Source organism: Hyperoodon ampullatus, assembly GCF_949752795.1.
Source record: "Hyperoodon ampullatus genome assembly, chromosome: 2".
Lineage (NCBI taxonomy): Eukaryota > Metazoa > Chordata > Mammalia > Artiodactyla > Ziphiidae > Hyperoodon > Hyperoodon ampullatus.
The window spans coordinates 68,341,802-68,361,922 of NC_136915.1; the positions used below are offsets into that span (position 1 = coordinate 68,341,802).

The 20,121-nt window shown below is 39.5% G+C and overlaps 1 protein-coding gene across 6 annotated transcripts in view; it reads left to right on the forward strand.

The window, feature by feature from the left end:
- Positions 1–1,030: 1,030 nt before the first annotated feature.
- AK5 (adenylate kinase 5) overlaps positions 1,031–20,121 on the forward strand; it is a gene marked incomplete at both ends in the record, with an annotated part of 246,350 nt that continues 227,259 nt past the window's right edge. For all 6 annotated transcript variants that reach the window (XM_079727384.1, XM_079727385.1, XM_079727388.1 and 3 more), the window contains 5 exons: positions 1,031–1,090; positions 5,380–5,566; positions 12,439–12,606; positions 16,545–16,714; positions 16,811–16,924. In XM_079727384.1, the coding sequence (XP_079583510.1) occupies positions 1,031–1,090; positions 5,380–5,566; positions 12,439–12,606; positions 16,545–16,714; positions 16,811–16,924 (699 nt within the window). The remainder of the gene's footprint in view (positions 1,091–5,379; positions 5,567–12,438; positions 12,607–16,544; positions 16,715–16,810; positions 16,925–20,121) is intronic.

Sequence of the window (20,121 nt, forward strand, 5' to 3'; positions counted from 1 at the left end):
CAGTCTCCGGCTCTCAACCACCACCCACTTCTCGCCTCCACCTTCCCATTCCTCTCTATAGACATAATTAACTAGTTGATTACTTACTAATTCTTCTGTTAGGGAAGATTTCAGCCTCACTGTAAGGCCTTATTCTGAAATCTGTAAGGATTTGTAACACTAACAGAGAAAAATTCGAGACCAGCTAGCAAAACGGTCCTGAAGGATAGAAATACTCAAGATCTAAAAATTATCTTAAGGGGATGGAGTCAACACCCTCAGTCCCCTTTTCTCCTTACTCCCAGCTCCCTGTTATGAAGGATCGGTAACCTTAGGAATAAACGATAAATTCTTTGACAGTTAGGTTTCTTCCTGGGAGCTCCTCGGGCATGCACGAGTAACTCGTGGCGGGGATGGGGGTCGGGGGGTTCGGGAGAGGTGAAAGGGTCGCACGTTGCTACAGACCCCGACTCTGATCCTTTGGCCACCTGGTCCCAGCTTGCTGCGTCCCGGGGGCGGCGCGCGCAGGGAAGCGCGGCTCCCGGTGGTGGTGTGACACGGGGGGCGTGACTGCGAGCCCCCCGCGCGCACCCTTCCCCACCCCCGCGCCCCGCTCCGCTCGAGCAGCGTGACTGGCCGCCGCCGTCGTCGCCGCCCGCAGACCGGGTTCGGGAGGCTCAGAGCGCGGCGCGCCGAGCGGGACAAGCAGGCGGGCGGGCTGCTGCCTGGCGTCCGCCGCGCTGTTCTCCTTCCTCCGCTCCCTCCGCCCCTCCGCTGGCGGCCGCACAGCCTAGAGCCCGGGAAGCCGCGGCTCCGAGCCCGCAGCTCCGGCGTGGGGACCAGCACCGAGGCTGGGGCGGTGGGAGCGCTGAGACCACAGTCGCCGCGGAGAGGCGGAGGGGGTCCCGGCCTGGGTAGGCAGAGCCGAGCGCGTATTTGCGTGTGAGAGCGAGGGCTGCGCGGTGCTCTGTGAGGACACCGCCAGCCCCAGCCCAGGTCGCCGCAACCCGGGAGCCTCCCGCCTGCGCCCCAGGGCGCGCGCGGAACAGCCATGAACACCAACGAAGCCAAGGAGTATCTGGCCCGGAGGGAAATCCCGCAGCTTTTCGAGGTAGGGGGCTAGCTCTGGCAGAGAGGAAGGGAGGATCGGGGAGGGCATCCCCGGGGTTCGGGGTGAGAGGCCGCTCGCCGTCCCACCTTGCCGACGCGGGGCACGGAAGTGAAGGCGCTTGAGGAAGCTTGCTCGCCCGCTTGCCCAGGGGTAGCTGCCTGTCTGGCGGGTTGCGGGGTCCTTGTCGGAAGGCTGGACTCAGAAGCCTCCATCTCGAAAATCAAGTTTCAGTCTTCGAACCGGGTTCTGGAAGCAGGCTGCCCCCAGCGCATCCCTCCCATGTGGACCCCCAGAATGGGCTGCTGGCAGCGGCCGGCCGCGCTCTCCGGGGGCGAGGATCAGGCCAGGTGGGTACGCTGGCGCCCAGCAGCCAGCAAGGACTCGGAACTGCGAATCGAGAGCCTTAGTCCCTTCGCGCGCCGAGGGTTGGGACCCCCGCGTTGACGGGGAAGTGAGGACGAAAGCAGCCCTCCACAGGGACAGCTTGGGGGAGAGGGATGAAGATGCAAAAAACAAATCCAAACCCATCAAGTGCAGCGCTACCTCCCGGCTGGCTGTCACCCAGCGCTGCTCTGCGCTTTCGGTGAATGAACTCCTGAGCACGTTTTCCCGTCACCTTGGAAGGGATGGTTCTCCTTCCTCACCTCCCCAGCCCATAGCTTTCGCCTGCCCTCACCAACCCACGTAGAGAAGGCGAATCGGAGAGGGAGTGGCGAGGCGGGCGTGACTCCTGTTGCTCTGTCTTCCGACCGCATCGCAGCATCATCTGCACCAGAGACCCGGGAAATGGGGAACACTTTGGGAATGTGGGAGAGGAGGCTTGATGGATGAACTAGAACCTTGGTTAGTTCTAAACCATAGGCTACGTCGCGGATCGTCTTGTTTCCTTTCCTTCTCTTCGTATTTGAATTTTAGAACATTCCTGAATCCTATGTGCTTTTACTTAGGTTAAGGAAAAAAAAAAAAAAAAAAAAAGGAAGCGAGCCAAGCTTCATAGAGCAAGCTCTGAAACCCGTTCCCCCATTTCTGAAAGATGATAGACTGTAGACTGATGTAGTAAACTAAAAGTTATGCGTTGCTCTTTCTCCTATTTGGGGGGTTTGTTCTGCTAAAAGGAATTTTATAACACTACTTGGGAAAATAATTTTGTCTCTGTTTTCCCAAATTATCTTTAAATGGGCCGCCATAATTACAGATCTCCATTTTCCTCTCACCTCCATAAGCCACCGGTTTCAGGTCCATCTGAAGACAAGATTTCCAGGTAAATCGCCCACTGAGCACAAGCCTAGTATGTGAAACCGCAATCTAGCAATTGTGTTACTAGTATTTGAAAATAATCAGGAGGTGTTGCATAAGGACAGGTCTTGGGGTTATGCAGGATTCTTGTTAAGAGTTTTTCTTTTCTTTTTTTAATTTTCAAAAACTAAATATGGAGATGAAGAGCTGCAGGGTTTTGTCATAAATACTACTACTGAGATCAGTCATCCCTAAAAGAGTAATTAGAAACATCTGCAACAGGGCCACCTGATTGCAAAGCGCTTCTTAATAGTACACCTTTTTTCTATATAAATGTAAGTACTGTTTTTCCCCCTTGGTAACCACAGAGGATTTTGATAGTTTGTGTATGAAAATCTACACTGTGCAAATAAGTGATGGCAGGCATTTTTGTTCAGGTGCTATGCTTTTCCTTGGCTTTTCTGCATATGAATGGGATGTTTTAAAATAGTGCACACCCAGAAAAGGAAGTCAACTTGCTTAGGTGAAATACAGATATACAGTGTACTTAAATGCAATCCAAGGCAATGGGAAGCTGGAAGGAGACTGCTGGTGACCTCCAAAAGCTCCATCCTTCCAGTAAGAAAAATCTGTGCTGTGCACAGCACAAGAGAGAAGTAAAACTTGGCAGTTCTCCATGTGATGAGTGTAGACAGCAAAACCAAATGCTTTAAGTTTCCAAACTTAAACCAAACGCTTTAAGTTTGAGGGAGATTTTCTCCCTCAAAACCACAATGTAGGTATACAAAGTTTCTAGGCCTACAAAGTTTAGCAGTTAGATATCTATCAAGCCCAAAACATTGGGCACAGTTGTGGATACTAGACATCATTGTAGACCAAGTGATTGATTATTGAATCTACATATTGTCAAGCAACTAGCTGTATCTAACGGACCTTTTCAGATTTCTTTCTGACTTGAAACATCATATGGGTTAAATGGGATATCTCTGGTAGGTTCAAGTTTGAAATGTGTTTCCATTTTTAGATTAAATGTTAAAACAAAAACCACTTTCCCCTGATGAGTTCTTAACTCTAGTTAACCTTATGGTGTATATATTGATCTTGTATCACTGTACCTTAGAGCAAAGATTTGGCAATTAATTTGAATACTGGGGCAAGTCAAATTAGATTGTTCAAGTTCTCAAAGGGTTGACTCAAGTAGACCGAGTAAAAAATGTTTGCTCGTTGTTTTGGATCCCCGATGGTGGCTGACTATTAGAAGAATGGATTTAAACTATCTATGAAGGAGTGGACCTAATTCCCCCTTCTAAAATCAGTTCCCTTTGTGAAGTCAGATATGTTTAGGAAGGCTGGAACCATATTTTCCAGTAAAAAAAAAAATCTTCATTGAGTGCGTTCACTCATTTTAGGCAATAATAGGGATAAAAAAACTAAAAACCTAATCTTGAGTGACTCGAATTGCAGTTGGATTATGTATGGGGCACAGAAAATCTGGCACTTTTTAAATCCCATATCATATTTTTGCAAGATGCAGAGAGAGGAATATATGGAATCAAAACCATTGACTTGGAATTCCAGGCCTACGAGTTTCTAGCTGAGTAACCTAGATCAACTCACTAACATCTCTGAGCCAGGATTTCCTAGTCTATAAATGGTGATGATAATGCCACATAGGGCTGAAAGTGCATTGGGTAAGCTAAAGCATGCAAAGATACAGAATAAGCCCTGCCACAGAGTTAGCTACATTGAGGTAGGGGGAATCCGAGCAGTTAAACACAATGTGTGTGTATCTGTGTGTGAGAGTAGCACAGACCCTGACATACAAACTGGGTGTGGATGCCCAGGTTAGTTTTTTCTGCTCCCTCTGCAGTTGAACTCCGCTGATTGAACATTCTAACCTATGTTATTTAGGATTTCAGAGAACAAATGTACCTGGTAGGACCTGCCTACCATTTAGAGCAAATTGCACAAGAATAATTTGAAAATAAAATACTGTATTTAGGAAAGATGTCAGCTTTTCAAAGGGTGTATGTTTTGTGCATTAATAATGGTGATAATAATCCTCTATGCTTTTTCCATGAAATACTCCAAAGGAAAATATTTTGCACATCAGTTCAGTTCCCAGGAATCAGCATTTCCAAATTTATAGCATTTTTAGAAATTAGTACTTATGAAATATCAGACATCAGGTTTTCCTCTGTAATTTCAATGGATATTATAGTGATTTATTATATATCAAATGTTTTTACTTAAACTCAGTCTTTATGTTTTGAGTGAAAGTTTTTTTCTAAGTAGACAACAGTTCAGTATGTACCTACCATGTGCGAGGGAAAGTGTCAGAGGCTGGATATTGTGAAATAAATAAGACCCACACTGTATTGTTGAAGAGTTTATAGGTTAGAAGAGGAGACCAACACATAAACTGGTGGTTTTAGTATGAATGACAGGTAAGATAGTTTTTTCTGGGTATCATGAACACCAAGGAAGGGTGTTGGGTCCACAAGCCAACCTGAGGGCTCAGGGGAGACTTCCTGATCATGATGATGATGATGATGATGATGATGATTACAACCACCAACATTTATTATTTACTATGTTCCAGGCACTTAATATGTACTTTACAAATATTTACATACATTATATGTATGTAAAATACATTATATTTACAAAATATTTACACTTTTTAATCCTTAAAAAACCCTCTGAAACTGAGGCTTGGAGCCTTTAAGGATGGGTAGGAATGAGATAAATCATGACTAGAGCATTTTTACACACTGCAGTTTATCTCATATTGATAAGGTTCTTCCATTTTAAACAATATAGTTGGCCTTAATTGTTTAAAAGACAGAGAATGCTGAGCTGAAAGCTAATTGGTCAAGGATTTAAGGGGGTATTTTAATTACTCAATCAGAGCATAATTTCACCTCTAATTGTTTATTTTTTTTAAATGCAAAGAATCAAAACAACCCAGAATTTAAAGACGGGATATACACTATTCTGACAAAGGTGGTTTAAAAACATATTTTCTGTGGGCATATTGTGTTGTATTTCAGAGCCTTTTGAATGGACTGATGTGTTCTAAGCCTGAAGACCCAGTAGAGTACTTGGAAAATTGTTTACAGAAAGTAAAGGAACTAGGCGGCTGTGACAAGGTGAAGTGGGATTCATTTGTAAGCCAGGAGAAGAAGACCTTACCTCCGCTCAATGGAGGGCAGTCACGGAGATCCTTTCTAAGAAATGGTAATGTATTCGTAGAATAATAGTTTATACTTAGAGCAATTTTCTTTAAAACCTATCATACAAACTGTAGGCAATGATATAATTTAGTAGGTTTCCCAGCACCTAAAAGGATATTTGGTCCTGGAATGTGACTATTCTGTCTCTGCTACTAATTCTAATCACCTCCACGATAAGACAAACAAAATTACATACCGTTGTCCAGCACTTCACTAAAAGCTCAATGAAATTTTTTACTGACTCCATTAATTTTGTTTTTTCTTCTTAATTAATTAATTAATTAATTTTTGGCTACGTTGGGTCTTCATTGCGGTGTGCGGGCTTCTCATTGCTGTGGCTTCTCGTGTTGTGGAACATGGGCTCTAGGCACGGGGGCTTCAGTAGTTGTGGCATGCGGACTCAGTAGTTGTGGCACACGGGCTTAGTTGCTCTGTGGCATGTGGGATCTTCCTGGACTAGGGCTCGAATCCTTGTCCCCTGCATTGGCAGGCGGATTCTTAACCCCTGCGCCACCAGGGAAGTCCTGACTTCATTATTTTGTAAAATGAATTACATTAGCAAACTGAATTTTTCTTAAAATTGCAAATTAGACTTTTCCAAATAAATGAGTAGATGACAGACAAAATTGATAGTTATTGTATAACTACAACATTTTTTTATTAGCTCAGAAGAGATTTAACTTATTACTGTGTTTCCAAATTCAGAGTTCATATTAATGCATCTGCATAAATGCATGTAAAGTTTATACTAGTTAACTCAAGAAGGATTTATTTATTGAATGCAATGTATGAGATTAGGCATTTGGGTACTACAAAGGAAATGGGATGCATAAACTTGTTTAACAATTTTAGGGATTGTTTGGAACTAAGAACTGGAATTCACTAGAGGAGATTCATGGTATTCCAGCTTTCTGAAATATGTGCTTATCAAAATTAGTTCAATATCAGCCAAGCAGCCTTTTGGGCTCCAGACAAAATTGAGAAGGACAATAGTATGTGCAAAATGGAATCAGTTCCAATCAGAGGAAACCAATTAATTCTTTCCCAGTGGCCCAAATCATTCTATTTTCAAAATTTAAGCCATTCTCAAAAATTGTACCACGAAAAGTTTCAGTTATACAGACAGAATTTGAAGCGGAGACAATTCTATTTGCAATAAATACAAGGGGGAAATAAATCTTAGTTTGTTTTGTCTTACTTAGTCATGACCCACTTAGATTTTATTTGAACATGATGTGGGGAAAAGTCAGAGTGTGTTAATTTCTAAGAAACACAAACAGGGAGAAAAAGCAGAAATGACGTCATCTCAGAAACATCTCCAGAGAGAAGACTCCTTCCCTGTCAATGCAGGATCACCACTAGGTGATTTAGGCTTGGGTGCTCAAGAGAGAACCTTTAAGCAGTTACCACTACAGCACACCACTTGGTAAATTACTGCTTAAGTGAACAAAATGATATTTTTGTGAGCTTGAAGGGTTCATACACCTTCCCAAAAGGGCTAACTTCCTTCCCAGGGTGTCATCATATGTTAGAATATGGCTCAATGTTAAATACATGCCCTTGGCCCTTGTTAAGTCAAGTGACATAAATATGGGAATTTCTTTTTAAACCTTAAAGCACTAACAAACCTTAGGTATTACTGGATTTAGTCTAAGATATTTTTATGTTCTTAAATTTAAGTCTAAGAGGATGTGACATTCACTTAGTTGAAAAGCTGGTTATATAAAGTGACTGTTTTGTAACAAAATGAAATTTGAATGCTTCTATTTTATACTGTTACTTGACTTGATTATATGTAGAAGCCAGGCAGGCCAAGTATGTAATAGAGAATGGTGGAAACTGTGGTCAAACTAGAGAACAGAACTAGAGTGAACAATCATTGCCTAAAGGCAGTCAAGCACAAATTTTGGAAAAATGTCGAGCTGAACAAAGTACATCTATGAGGCTACATTGGGCCCACAGATGACCAGTTTGGAACTCTTGATCTAGCAGGATAAGCTAAAATAGGAATGGAAAATGTAGACTTAACTTTCATTAGAACTGAAATCACTAGTTAATTTTAGAATCTCCATATCTGCTAGTACTTTACCAGAATTCCAACTCAGAGATCTTTTAATTAATCATCAAATAAAACCTTTCACATACTATGGTGACAAGAATGTTGTATCACACTGTTTAATATCTGGAACGTAGGCTAAAAGACAGAAAATGGTTTCTAAACTGATTAATCCTATAATAATAAAATATTATTTTATGAAATGCTTTGCACGTGTGTGCTTTGTAGGTTTTTAACTATGATTTACAGAATAGCTTATTAAAATCGACAAAATTGCTAACTTCCCTGTAACTTTAAGCACTATTATTATGTCTAGAAACAAAAAGTGATTCATGCATTTTTTGCTGAAATATTGACATAGCCATGCTAATATATAATTATCATGAAAAATTATTCCGTGAAATAGAACATTTTAATAATTTTTAAGCAAATTACTTTCCTAGGTAAAAATATGTTAAAAGCAAGGATAAATTATTAGCTGACAGTTCTTTAAAGCATTGTACTGTAAATATGAGGTGAGCATCCATTTTTTTCTACCGTTTGTATACAATTGAACAAATAATTACTCACGAATAAGAGTTTTAGTCCCATAGCTCCAACTGTCCATAGAGCTTTTCTTCTGGAATATCTCATTGTCATCTTTACTCAACATGTCCAAAACCAAACATATCATATTTGCTTCAAAACCAGCCCTCCTTTTCTTATTTACGTGAAGTCAGCCTATGAGTCAGTTGAGCAATAAAATAACCACTTATTGAGTACTACTATGTGTCAGACACTCTTTTAAGACTGAGAATGTAGCCACCAAAAAATAACAAACATGGCACCTGCCCTTATAGTCTAGTGATGAAGTCAGGTGTTAAAAATATAATTAGAAGCACAATGGATGCTATAGAAAATACCATATGCTATGTTAAAAATATAATTAGAAGCACAATGGATGCTATAGAAAATACCATATGCTATAGAACTAACCATATTAACAGGCAGATGGATCCCACCTAAGCCGGGGTTCAAGGTAGGCTTCCTGGAAGAAGTGATATGCTAATACTAAGAGATGGAGAGGTGAGTAGGTATCAACTAGAGAAGGATGGAGGAGATTGAGAGTATACTAGGGAACAGAGAACAGAGATTTCTGACATAGAGGAAGAAGCCAGGATAAAGACAGGAAGGAGAGAAGCCCAGTATTTCTGGAGCATAAAAGAGAGGGCAGAAAGATACTGGATGAAGTGCAATATGTTCCTTATTGTTTTAGACTTGACACTTGGCAATTGTTTTTGAACTGTCATCTTCTGTCATCTCTCATATCTGAATCCGAATCGTGTCCTTCATATCCAACCACTCATTTCCATTTCCCCTACTTCCCCTCTAGTCTAAGCCCTCACCTCTTACCTGTGAACTACTTTAACAGCCTCCTAGCTGCTACCCTTTCTGCTCCTAGTTTCTCCCTACTCAAATCCATTCTAACCACCACCAGGTTAATTTTCCTAAAAAATATATTTCATATTTCATCATGTCATTTCTCTACCCCCCAGAAACCTCCACTGGCTTTCTACCAGATTAAAGCTAAACCCTTTACCCTGCTGATCAAGGCCCTCCACATTGTGGCCACACTCTACCTACCCATCTTCTGGCTTTTCTCCATGGGCACCATCTACTTCAGCAAGATTGTTCTCTTTGTTATTGGTTCAGCAAGTATTTATTGGACAGTAACTTTGTGCTAAGCATAGTTCTAGCTCCCAGGGATACAAAGTTCCGGATAGGAAAGGTCCCTGCTGTTACCGAACTTATTCTAATGGGAGAGGACAAACAATGGTGAAGTGGTAGGTGCTGTGCAGAGCATTATTATAAGGGGTGATGTTCTTGAAATTAACTGGCTGGCTACCCTAGATTAAAAGGTCAGTAAAGGGCTTCCCTGGTGGCGCAGTGGTTGAGAATCTGCCTGCCAATGCAGGGGACACAGGTTCGAGCCCTGGTCTGGGAAGATCCCACATGCCGTGGAGCAACTAGGCCCGTGAGCCACAACTACTGAGCCTGCGCGTCTGGAGCCTGCACTCCTCAACAAGAGAGGCCGCGATAGTGAGGGGCCCATGCACTGCGATGAAGAGTGGCCCCCGCTTGCCGCAACTGGAGAAAGCCCTTACACAGAAATGAAGACCCAACACAGCCATAAATAAATGAATAAATGAATAACTAACTAACTAAAAAAAAAAAAAAGGTCAGTAAAGTGTTCTTATAGGAGGTGACATTTAAGCTGAGGTGTGAATGACAAGAAGCAGTCAGCCATGGGATCAACAAGGAAAGAACATTTCAAACAATGGACTGTGGTGTAGAAGCAAGCAACTCATAGAGTCTACAGCAGTCCAGATAAATGATGGTGGCTTGGGGAAGAGTTGTGGTAGTGGAGATGGAGAAAAACGTGTGCATTTGGGATATGCTTTGGAGAGAAGTCTATGGGAATAGATACAAAGAGTGAGGGAAGAAGTTAATCAAGGATAACGCTTAGAGTTTTGCCCTGCATTGGGTGAAGCAGTTCAATTTCAAGGCAGAACTGAATAATGTTGTTAGTGCCTTTCCTGACATAGCTCTTCCCAGAATTTTCTAAAGAATACCCACTGTCGGGAATTCCCTGGTGACGCAGTGGATAAGAATCTGCCTGCCAATGCAGGGAACACTGGTTCAATCCCTGGTCCAGGAAGATCCCACATGCTGCAGAGCAGCTAAGCCCGTGTGCCACAACTACCGAACCTGCGCTCTAGAGCCCATGTGCCACAACTACTGAGCCCACGTGCCACAACTACTAAGCCCGGGTGCCTAGAGCCCATGCGCTGCAACAAGAGAAGCCACTGCAGTGAGAAGCCTGCACGCTGCAGTGAAGAGTAACCCCCACTCACCACAACTAGAGAAAGCCTGCACACAGCAACGAAGACCCAACACAGCCAAAAATAAATAAAATTTAAAAAAAAAAGAATACCCACTGTCATCTGTAGACTACTTCACTCTTTTCGTGGAATTAAAGTGAGTTCCATGAATCAGTAGTCAATGACCTCATTTATTGTATCAACAGAGAATGGAAAGTTCTACCTGATCTCCAGAGGAAATGTGAGTATTATGCCATGCTAAAATCCAGTAATCCGCTTAGCCAGATTACTCATGGCAGGCCAGGTGACCTCTGTCTCCTTGTGCAGGTGCTTTTTGGGTAGTTAGGGCTTCTCTTTGCCTCCTTGAATACCAGCGCATGGATGAGGAAGGAAAGATCCATGAATCAAACAGCAATAGCTGGTAGAGAGCATCTGCCTCACTTGGGCTTGCCAGCTCTGTCCTCTGATCTATTTGAACATGTCATTTGTATTTCCGATTCTGAGTCTTCGTGTTTCATTTCTACCAACTAAGAAATACTTTCCACTTTTCATCACAAGTTCTAGTCTTTCGAAGTTCAAGTCCTGCCTCTTTTGCAGTCTTTCTACCACTCCTGCCCAAATGGATCTACCCATCAATTGAACTCCTATGGTGTTTACCATAAGAGATATTCATTTTAGCACTTATCCTGCCTGGTGTGCATACCGCAGATATAAGCATGTGAGCTCTAGTTTGTAAGCTCTGTGGGGACAGGACTACCTCTTATTTTATTCTTCTATTGAATCATCCTCAACACACTAACATGTCTGACAATAAATAGCAAAGATTTATTGCTGTTGTAGATGTAAATTTAAATCTTCATAGTTACCTTTTTAAATCAAGGAGATTAAAGATAATAAGTATTGATAATGTAAGGTTAAATGATGTTGAAAGATGTTCCAAATATAGAAATCGTTTGCTACTCTTTACCTGTCTTGTGACAGAACCTTAAGTTTTTGTGCATTATGCCACCAAGCCATTCCACTGGACTACAGTAGAGTACCTGAATCATAGTGACTGCATATCTATACTTATGGATAAATGAAACACGTTGTGCATAAGCATTGCCTCCATCGGCAGCTGCATATGGTTATGAAAGTTGTGAAGGTGTGCGCTACAAAACTCTAGGAGCACCATTTTCGGTGACCAGGATGTATACCAACTACCAAGCAAGACTAGGCAGTACTTAAGAAAGTTCCTTGAGGACAGAGGTTGGCAAACTATGACCCATGGCCAAGTCTGGCTCACTGCCTGTTTTTTATAAACAAAGTTTAATTGGAACACAAGCACATCCATTTGCTTATTTGTTTATTGATTGATTTTGATTGATTGATTTAATTCTTGGCCATGTTGGGTCTTCATTGCTGCATGCGGGCTTTCTCTAGTTGGGTGAGCGGGGGCTACTCTTCGTTGTGGTGCTCAGGCTTCTCACTGTGGCGGCTTCTCTTGCGGTGGAGCACGGGCTCTAAGCGCACAGGCTTCAGTAGCTGTGGCACGCGGGCTCAGTAGTTGTCGCTCGTGGGCTCTAGAGTGCAGGCTCAGTAGTTGTGGCACATGGGCCTAGTTGCTCTGCGGCATGTGGGATCCTCCCAGACCAGGGCTCGAACCCGTGTCCCCCGCAGTGGCAGGCGGATCCTTAACCACTGAGCCACCAGGGAAGTCCCCATTTGTTTATTTATTGTCTACAACTGTTTTCCTGACTAAGTGGAGTATGAGACTCTCTGTTCCTCAAAGCCCAAAATGTTGATTATCTGGTCCTTTAAGGAAAAGTTTGCTGACGACTTAAGGGGACAGGAGTCTTGTTCCAGTTGAAAAAAAATGACTCATTTAATTTTTAAATTTCTTCAACTAATTGGTTAAGTGCAAAAAAATGTTTTATTGTGCTTTTTTTTCCGTTTCAAAGTTATCTTACTCTTTTGCAGTAATGCCTGAAAATTCAAACTTTCCTTATCGACGGTATGATCGGCTCCCTCCAATCCATCAATTCTCCATAGAAAGTGACACAGACCTCTCAGAGACTGCGGAGTTAATTGAGGAGTATGAGGTCTTTGATCCTACTAGACCTCGACCAAAAATCATTCTTGTCTTAGGTACGAGGACAGAAAGCAAAATTCTCATACTGTTGCTCACTTTGTTTATATATTTACATTTCAAAAATTATGTCAACTATACATCATATTTGCAAATAGTTGGATAATGACAAACAATGGAAACAAAAGCTTGAGAGAGAGTAGATGGAAATATTTTTAGCATAATTTTCAATAAAACATATATTGTTATATTTATATAATCTAATGCTTATTGCACTTTTATAGAATCTCATTACAGTGTCATAGAAATTCTCTGTAATAAATGAAGATTTACCATCTTGTGGTTTTTATTTGCTTAATTTTTAACATAGATAGCTGAATCCATTGAAGTTTTCTAAACATGATGTGTTTTTTCCCTTTAATTCAACAAATTGAATTTTTATTCACTATTAACTTCAGAGCAAAAAATAAATAACAATAATAATATGTTGGTAAAGATTCATGTAAATGAATCTTCCTTATGACAGACTGGCACCAATGATAAAATCTAAGTTTGATGTTATCAGACAAGCAAATCTAATAGAATAGTGTTTTACACAGCATGTAACATCTGAGTATTAACGAAAATAACAAAGATAAAAGTTAATTTTTTAAATTGCCACTATGAATCTTATGTTGAGTATGAAAATATCAGTCTGATGCCATTTCACAAGGATTAGATATTGAAAATGTCTTAAGTAATTTTGTAGAATGCATTTTTGACCACTTTTGCAAATTCTAACTTCCTCAAAAGCTATAAAATTTTGAAGAGTCCTGTCAACCTGAAACATTTGTAGTCATTGTCTCACTTTCCAATTTGACTCAGCTTTCACAAAGATGACCAAAAGCAAAAATCTAGCATAAGATGTTAAAACTATTCTAGCCAGTAGCTGTTAACCAAGGGCCAAATGTATACAGCCCCCAAGCAAAGAAGTACTGCTCCCATAAGATGTAACGATGATGGCAACTGGGGAAAAAACATGCAAATAAACACACCAAACTAGGACAAGAATTTAACTTCACCAGTCTAGAAGGAGAGATGTTTGTACATCTGTAAGTGTAATGAAAATGAAATTGCAAATATGTTTATCCCTGAATTGTTATATTATAGAAAAATAATTGTAAGACGAGAGTACAGAAATCAGCTTTCTAAAAGTCAAAATATTCTCACGGTTTATGGCAGCCACTATTATGCCATAAATCTCTATCTATTCTTGAAGGTGGAATTTTTGTGTGTGTGCTTAAAAATTTGGGGTTCTTACCTAGAAGACAAGGAAATGCTTCATTAAAAATTAGAGTTACAGGTGGAGAATAATTGGAAATTATTTCACCATTTTATAATGAGATTCTTTCAATTTTGTTTTTCTTGCTGTTAGTACAATATTGGTGATTATTATCAGGATAAACAAATGAAGGCTTGATTGTCCATGAAAAAGGTGTAAAACAAGTTGTTCTTGTATAACACAGCAATATATGTGAATTTTTTGTGCATTGTGAATTTTATATGAAAATGATTAAACTATTTCAGTAAACTAAGATCTGTGGAGAAGATATAAATGCTTAAATCTCCTACACTTCACAGTTCTTTTTTACTCAATAAAATCAACTTCCTTCCCAAGGGTGTGATTTTGGTTTTAGACTTACACTGTGTGTTGTAACATTTTATGTATTACAAGAATGATACAGAACCAATGAGTGTAAATAACTTTTAGAGGACTGAGGTAAGAGAAGAACAGAAAAAGTGAATCTGAGGTTATCTGAGAAAATTGGGACAATTTTATGACTTTTGAGGAATTATAAAATAATTGTACCTGAACCTTACAAATTTTTATTAGTTCCAACCTGAAAAAGAGTGGGAGAGGTACAGATATCTACATCCAAATAAGCAAAATTTCCCTTCTGGTAATATAGATTTTTTTTTTAAAGGTAACCTTCTTGGCACAGATATTAATGAATCTCTCTTATGTTAGCATAATCATAAAATCTAAGAGTTAGATGGATCCTAATATTTATAAGTAGTAGAATTAAATAAATATAGCAAAATTAAACTTACTCTGGTTTCAGAGAGAAGAAAGTAAGATTAATTTGTTAGGAAGCTCCGGTAATCAAACTCATCCAATAAATTAATGCTCTTCTCTGTCAATTGTGCTAATCGTATTTTTTTGTTGTCTGCTAATGCCTCCATTAATTGACAAAAAATTGTTTTTCCTTGAAGGTGCCATAACTTTCTTAGCATGTCTGAATTTTTAAAAATTCAATATGTTCTCTTATTTTGATGATTTGTCAGATCAGGTGTGAAAATATGAAAGATAACTTTCATTCTTCAGGGATCAAATTAGTTTGAATTTGTTGACGGCATTGATCATGTAATTATTTGTCTTCAAGCCAGTCCATGGCTTGTCTTCAAGCCAGCCCATGGCTTAATAGGCCAAGAGCAGCTATTTGGAACCAAAACTTTTCATTTGTGAAGTAATGAATTTAATACAGTAGTAGTTTATAATGGTAAGTCTAATAGGGTTGGATTTAGAGTTTCTTAGAAAGACAATGTCAAAAATGTAAACAAATTTCTATCATAAGTTTAATAAGGCAATGAAAAGGCGAAAACCAGTTTTATTAGGATCATTATTTGGGACTGAGGTTAAGGAAGGGGTCTCAGTATACTAGCTGATCTTAGAATTCTGCACATTAAAATTTTTTAAGAGGAAATAAGCCCTAGCCAGCCAAGTTCACTCACTCAGAACTCTTCTTACAAAATCCAGAATAAAGCGAAGCAAACACCATTCTTTTTTGCTTATGTTATTTGCAACAAGAATTTTTTTAAATGTACTAAATAATGGTATGTAAAATGATTGCTACCCCCCAAAAAACTTGATAAATTGAATTAGTAGAGAGAACATCAACTCACTTTTCTATTGAATTTTTATTTTTAATATTGCTTAACCAATTATAATTATGTTTCAGTGAATATCACCAAAAACAATTCATTACTTATTATCATTGACTTTTTAAAATATTTTTCTACAGTCAATAATTTATGATTAAGTATTTTACAATATTTTATTTTTATAATTGCCAACAAATAACAAATTAGACTGGGATGATTGTTATGTGCTTTATTTTGAAATTTGCTCAGACTTTAGATTCCAGTTAGTCTAGGTTGTCTAGAAATATAAATTTACTAAAATAATGTAATATGATTTGGAAATAAAATCTGAGACATACATTTTATAATTTTTTACTGCTTATGCTTTTAAAAAATAAATGGCAGTTACCGATTATTGGTATTGATTTATGTTGCAAAATATTGATTATTTCATGCTAATGTATCACAAAATCAAAACTATCATGAGTTCTATGAAATTGTTCTACCTTAAAGATCTCTTCCATTCACTCTGCGTATTTATTGCATAAAACTTCTTTTGAATTTTAAAGGATATAAGGCAAGGAGATGGATGAACAGACAATTCAAAGAAAGATTTAAATAAGCCATGTCAATATCGGTGTGCCTTTGGTTAAAACTCATTTTTACATTTCACGAAACTGCACATTAACTCTTTGTTCGGATGTAACACATTTCTGCCATGGCAGTCATTGTTTTTTGTATCTCATAGATTTTTTCTTTGATTACAGAGGATAAAAGTATTAGAGTTTACACAGAAAAAGGGAAGTGGTTTCTTTCAACTGCATTATTCAGTTTTTAAAACTAGTAGTTTACTAAAATCGGTAAGGGAAAAAATGTCTCTTTCATCTAATACAATCAATCACGACAATTCTACCCTTTCCTCGGCTAAATCTACACCTCCTCTGCATTCAGAGGTCACACCGAGATGCCACAAGTAGAATGGTTTCTGCCCTGGTACTGGTCTAGACTCTGCATCTCAAGATGAAGATAATAGTTGTATGAAAGGGTGTTTCTTATTGTATCAGAAGGTCCCAATTTTGCCTGTTTTAAATGATAGGTGGTCCAGGAAGTGGAAAGGGTACTCAGAGTTTGAAAATCGCTGAATGTTATGGATTTCAATACATTTCTGTGGGAGAATTATTAAGGAAGAAGATCCACAGTACCAGCAGCAGTAGGAAATGGAGTCTTATTGCCAAAATAATTACCACTGGAGAACTGGCCCCTCAGGTACTGTTGTATAATTTGCTTCTATTCTGCAAAGATTTTTATACCACTTGTGAGTGTAAGTTTAACTGTGGTTTTTCATCTTTTTTCTTAAAAAAGGAAACAACAATTACAGAGATAAAACAAAAATTGATGCAAATGCCTGAGGAAGTGGGCATTGTTATTGATGGATTTCCAAGAGATGTTGCCCAGGCTCTGTCTTTTGAGGACCAAGTAAGAATGTCTCCTTATCTTTTAAATGACCTTTTTTTTTTTGCTTAAATATTTGAGATTAAAAATATATATATATTTCTTGGAAGACTTGCTCTTATTTGGAATGAATTCTAATCTGAAAATGAACAAGTACATTCATTTGGGTTGGCAGAAGGTCATTTCATTGGCACACATGCTTAAAAACTGAAGACAGTCTCTGCCAAAAAGAAAAGATAAAAACCAATAATAGAATTTATTATTTTTTAACAAAAATGCAAATCTCTCTGAACTTTACTTCAGAATACTTTCCCTAAGATTGTATTTTTAATCTTTAATCACTTAAAACAAGCCTTATTCAGTACTGCCCGGGGATGTAAAATATCACCCTATACTCACAGTTAAGGAAGCCCTCTTCACCGGTGTATGAAACACTAAACCACCTATCTATAACAAGGTAGGGTTCAGTTTGCCAAAGTTTACTCAAATTCGAGTAGACTATGCCTGCTCAATACCCAACAATCTATTTGAAAGAGAAATAAATCAATTAAAATACTTTGTATGTCTATTTAATCTTTGTAAAGCTAGTGTGTCTAATTTTTCATTGAAAAATGTTAATTACAAAAATAACAAATTTTAAGTCCTGGTGTAAAAAGTGAACGTCCATTAATGCCCTTCTTCCATTCCATTGCCCATCCTCTCCTGAGAAATAGAAATAGTGTTAAGCTGATTATATATCCTTCCAGGCCTTTTTCTATATACTACACTGTTACATGCCCAGGCATGGACATGTGTGCATGCTCATATACAAATGCAGTTTTAATTTTCATAGCTATTTCCAAACTGTCCTCCAAAAAGAATGTTCCAAGTTATAGTCCCATCGATGTTGAATAACAGTATATTTCTCCAGACCCTTTCCAACCAGATATAATTCATATTTAAAATTTTTGCCAACCTGTTAAGTAAGAAACTATTTCACTTTTTATATTTATATTTCTTGAGTTATTACTGAGGTTAAGTATATTTTCAGATACTTATTCACCATTTGTATTTCTTCCCTGTGTGAATGCCTGCTTTCCTTTGCCTATTTTTCTACAAACTTGTTTTTCTTTTTCTTATTTAGAGAAGGCTTTAATATATGACCGATATTATATCAAGGAGGACTAAGTCAAATAAGTTGTCAGTTTATGTCTCATATAAAAGAAGTGTGGAGTTAGGCAGTTCAAGGCCAAAGATAGCTTCATGAAAGCTGGCTTTGAATATTCACATTAACTGTTTTGGGGATACTTATTGTGCTGGAATATCTTTCTCCCCTCCTCAGATCTCTCCCTCCCACAACAAGTCCAGAACCTCTTCTTACTCAGCTTACTGGCTTGGTTCTAATTGCTCTGGCCTTGAAGAGAGAAAAACTAGAAAAATCAATTTTTTGTTTTTGCTATTGCTGTCAAATGATATTGCTGTTGAAAATGGGTACTATGTCAGCCATTCCATGTGATTCGTGGCTACAGTGGAAGCATGAGAGCCAAGCAGGCAGGAATTCACACCCAAACCTGGTCCACACTTCATTTCAAATGAAATGCACTTGGCGAGTACAAGCAGAAAAGCTGAGTGATTCTTTCTGTCTATTGCTTTTCAAACATGCTATGTCTCTTGCTTCTCCCCTGGATAATAACTCAGGCAGATCCTAGAGTTTTCCTGGTCACAGATAGTTTCATTTTTAGGTATTAAAAGCCCAGTTCACAATTATATCTCAGTAAAGCTGGAAAAAATTTTAATAAAACAAAGCCCAGTCCAATATAAATCAAAACTTCAGTTTCTCATTCAGTTTAACATGTCTGCTATCCTCAGCTTGGGCCTGGTTCAGGCTCAGAAACCTAAAGTGATGTCTCAGAATCCTGAAATTCTTCCTCATGTTGCTTGCAATGGGGCAAGTAGTGAAGAAGGGCCAGAAAATGCATGACTCTCCATCAGCTCTCTCTGCACACCTGATCAATCTCCACCTTCTCTTCTATAGCCTGGTCATGAGTGATGGGCCTTCACCACAATGGGTGAAGGGTCACAGTATCAGTCTGGGGACATCTGCTAGCAGGTTCCATGAGATGGTCTGGTATCTCTCTGTAGAATGTACAGTCACTTGCATTTACTGTTCTGAGCCACACTTCTGAGGCTAGAAAAGTCCGATGTAACATTTTCTTAGGTTGCCACTGTAGCAGCCTAGGTTCTAGGTTCTTGCCCCCTCAGGCAGTCCAGTGGTGTCTGAAGTTGGTGCTGCCTTTGATGACCTGCAGGAGTTCGGAGGGTGCAGAGGCAAAGCTGCAGGGTTTATGTAAAGCAAAGTGTTAGGGTCAGCCCCTATTACTCCACACCCTAGGTAGGCTTAAGCTCCTGTGATGTCATTTTTTTGGGTACCATTTCTGACACCAAATGTGTGGGGAGTCTCCACACCAATTCTCCAATCCTCTGTCACCAACTAGATGTCCAAGAATTGAATTCAACTCTGACACTAAATATCTGGAGTTAGCACAGACCCTGCAGGTTAAGACTCAGTCCTACATGACTGCCCCCAGCTTCAGACGTCATTCAAAAGTCCGAAGGGCACCTGTATTCTCTCCAAACAGCTGTAAATTTGGAGCTTTCCATGACATCCCCCTCAGATTTGATAATTCACTAGACGAACTCACAGAAATCAGGAAAATGCTTTATTTACATTTACCAGTTTATTATAAAGAATACAACTCAGGAACAGCCAAACAGAAGAGGTGTGTAGGGCAAGGTATGGGGTTGACAATGGGGACCTTGAATGCCATCTCTGGGTGCACCTCCCTCCCAGCACGTCAGTGTGTTCACAAACACAAAAGCTCCCCAAACTTCATTGCTGAAGAGTTTTTATAACCCAGTCTTCAAATCCCCTTCCCCTCCGTGGAGGCGGGGGAGTGGGGCTGAAAGTTCTCACCTTCTAGCCTCATGCTTGGTCTTTCCAGCAAACCAACTCCATCCTGAGGCTATCCAGTGGCCCTGCCCTGAGTCACCTCATTAGATTAGACTCAAGTATAGTCAGAAGGTGCTAATTACGAACAGCAAAAGACATTCCTATCACTCAGGAAATTCCAAGTGTTTTAGAAGCTCTGTGTCAGGAATCAGGGACAAACACTAAATATATATATTTTATTATACCACACTCCTCAAAGTTTTTCTTTAACCAGCTTTTTTTTTACTGAACA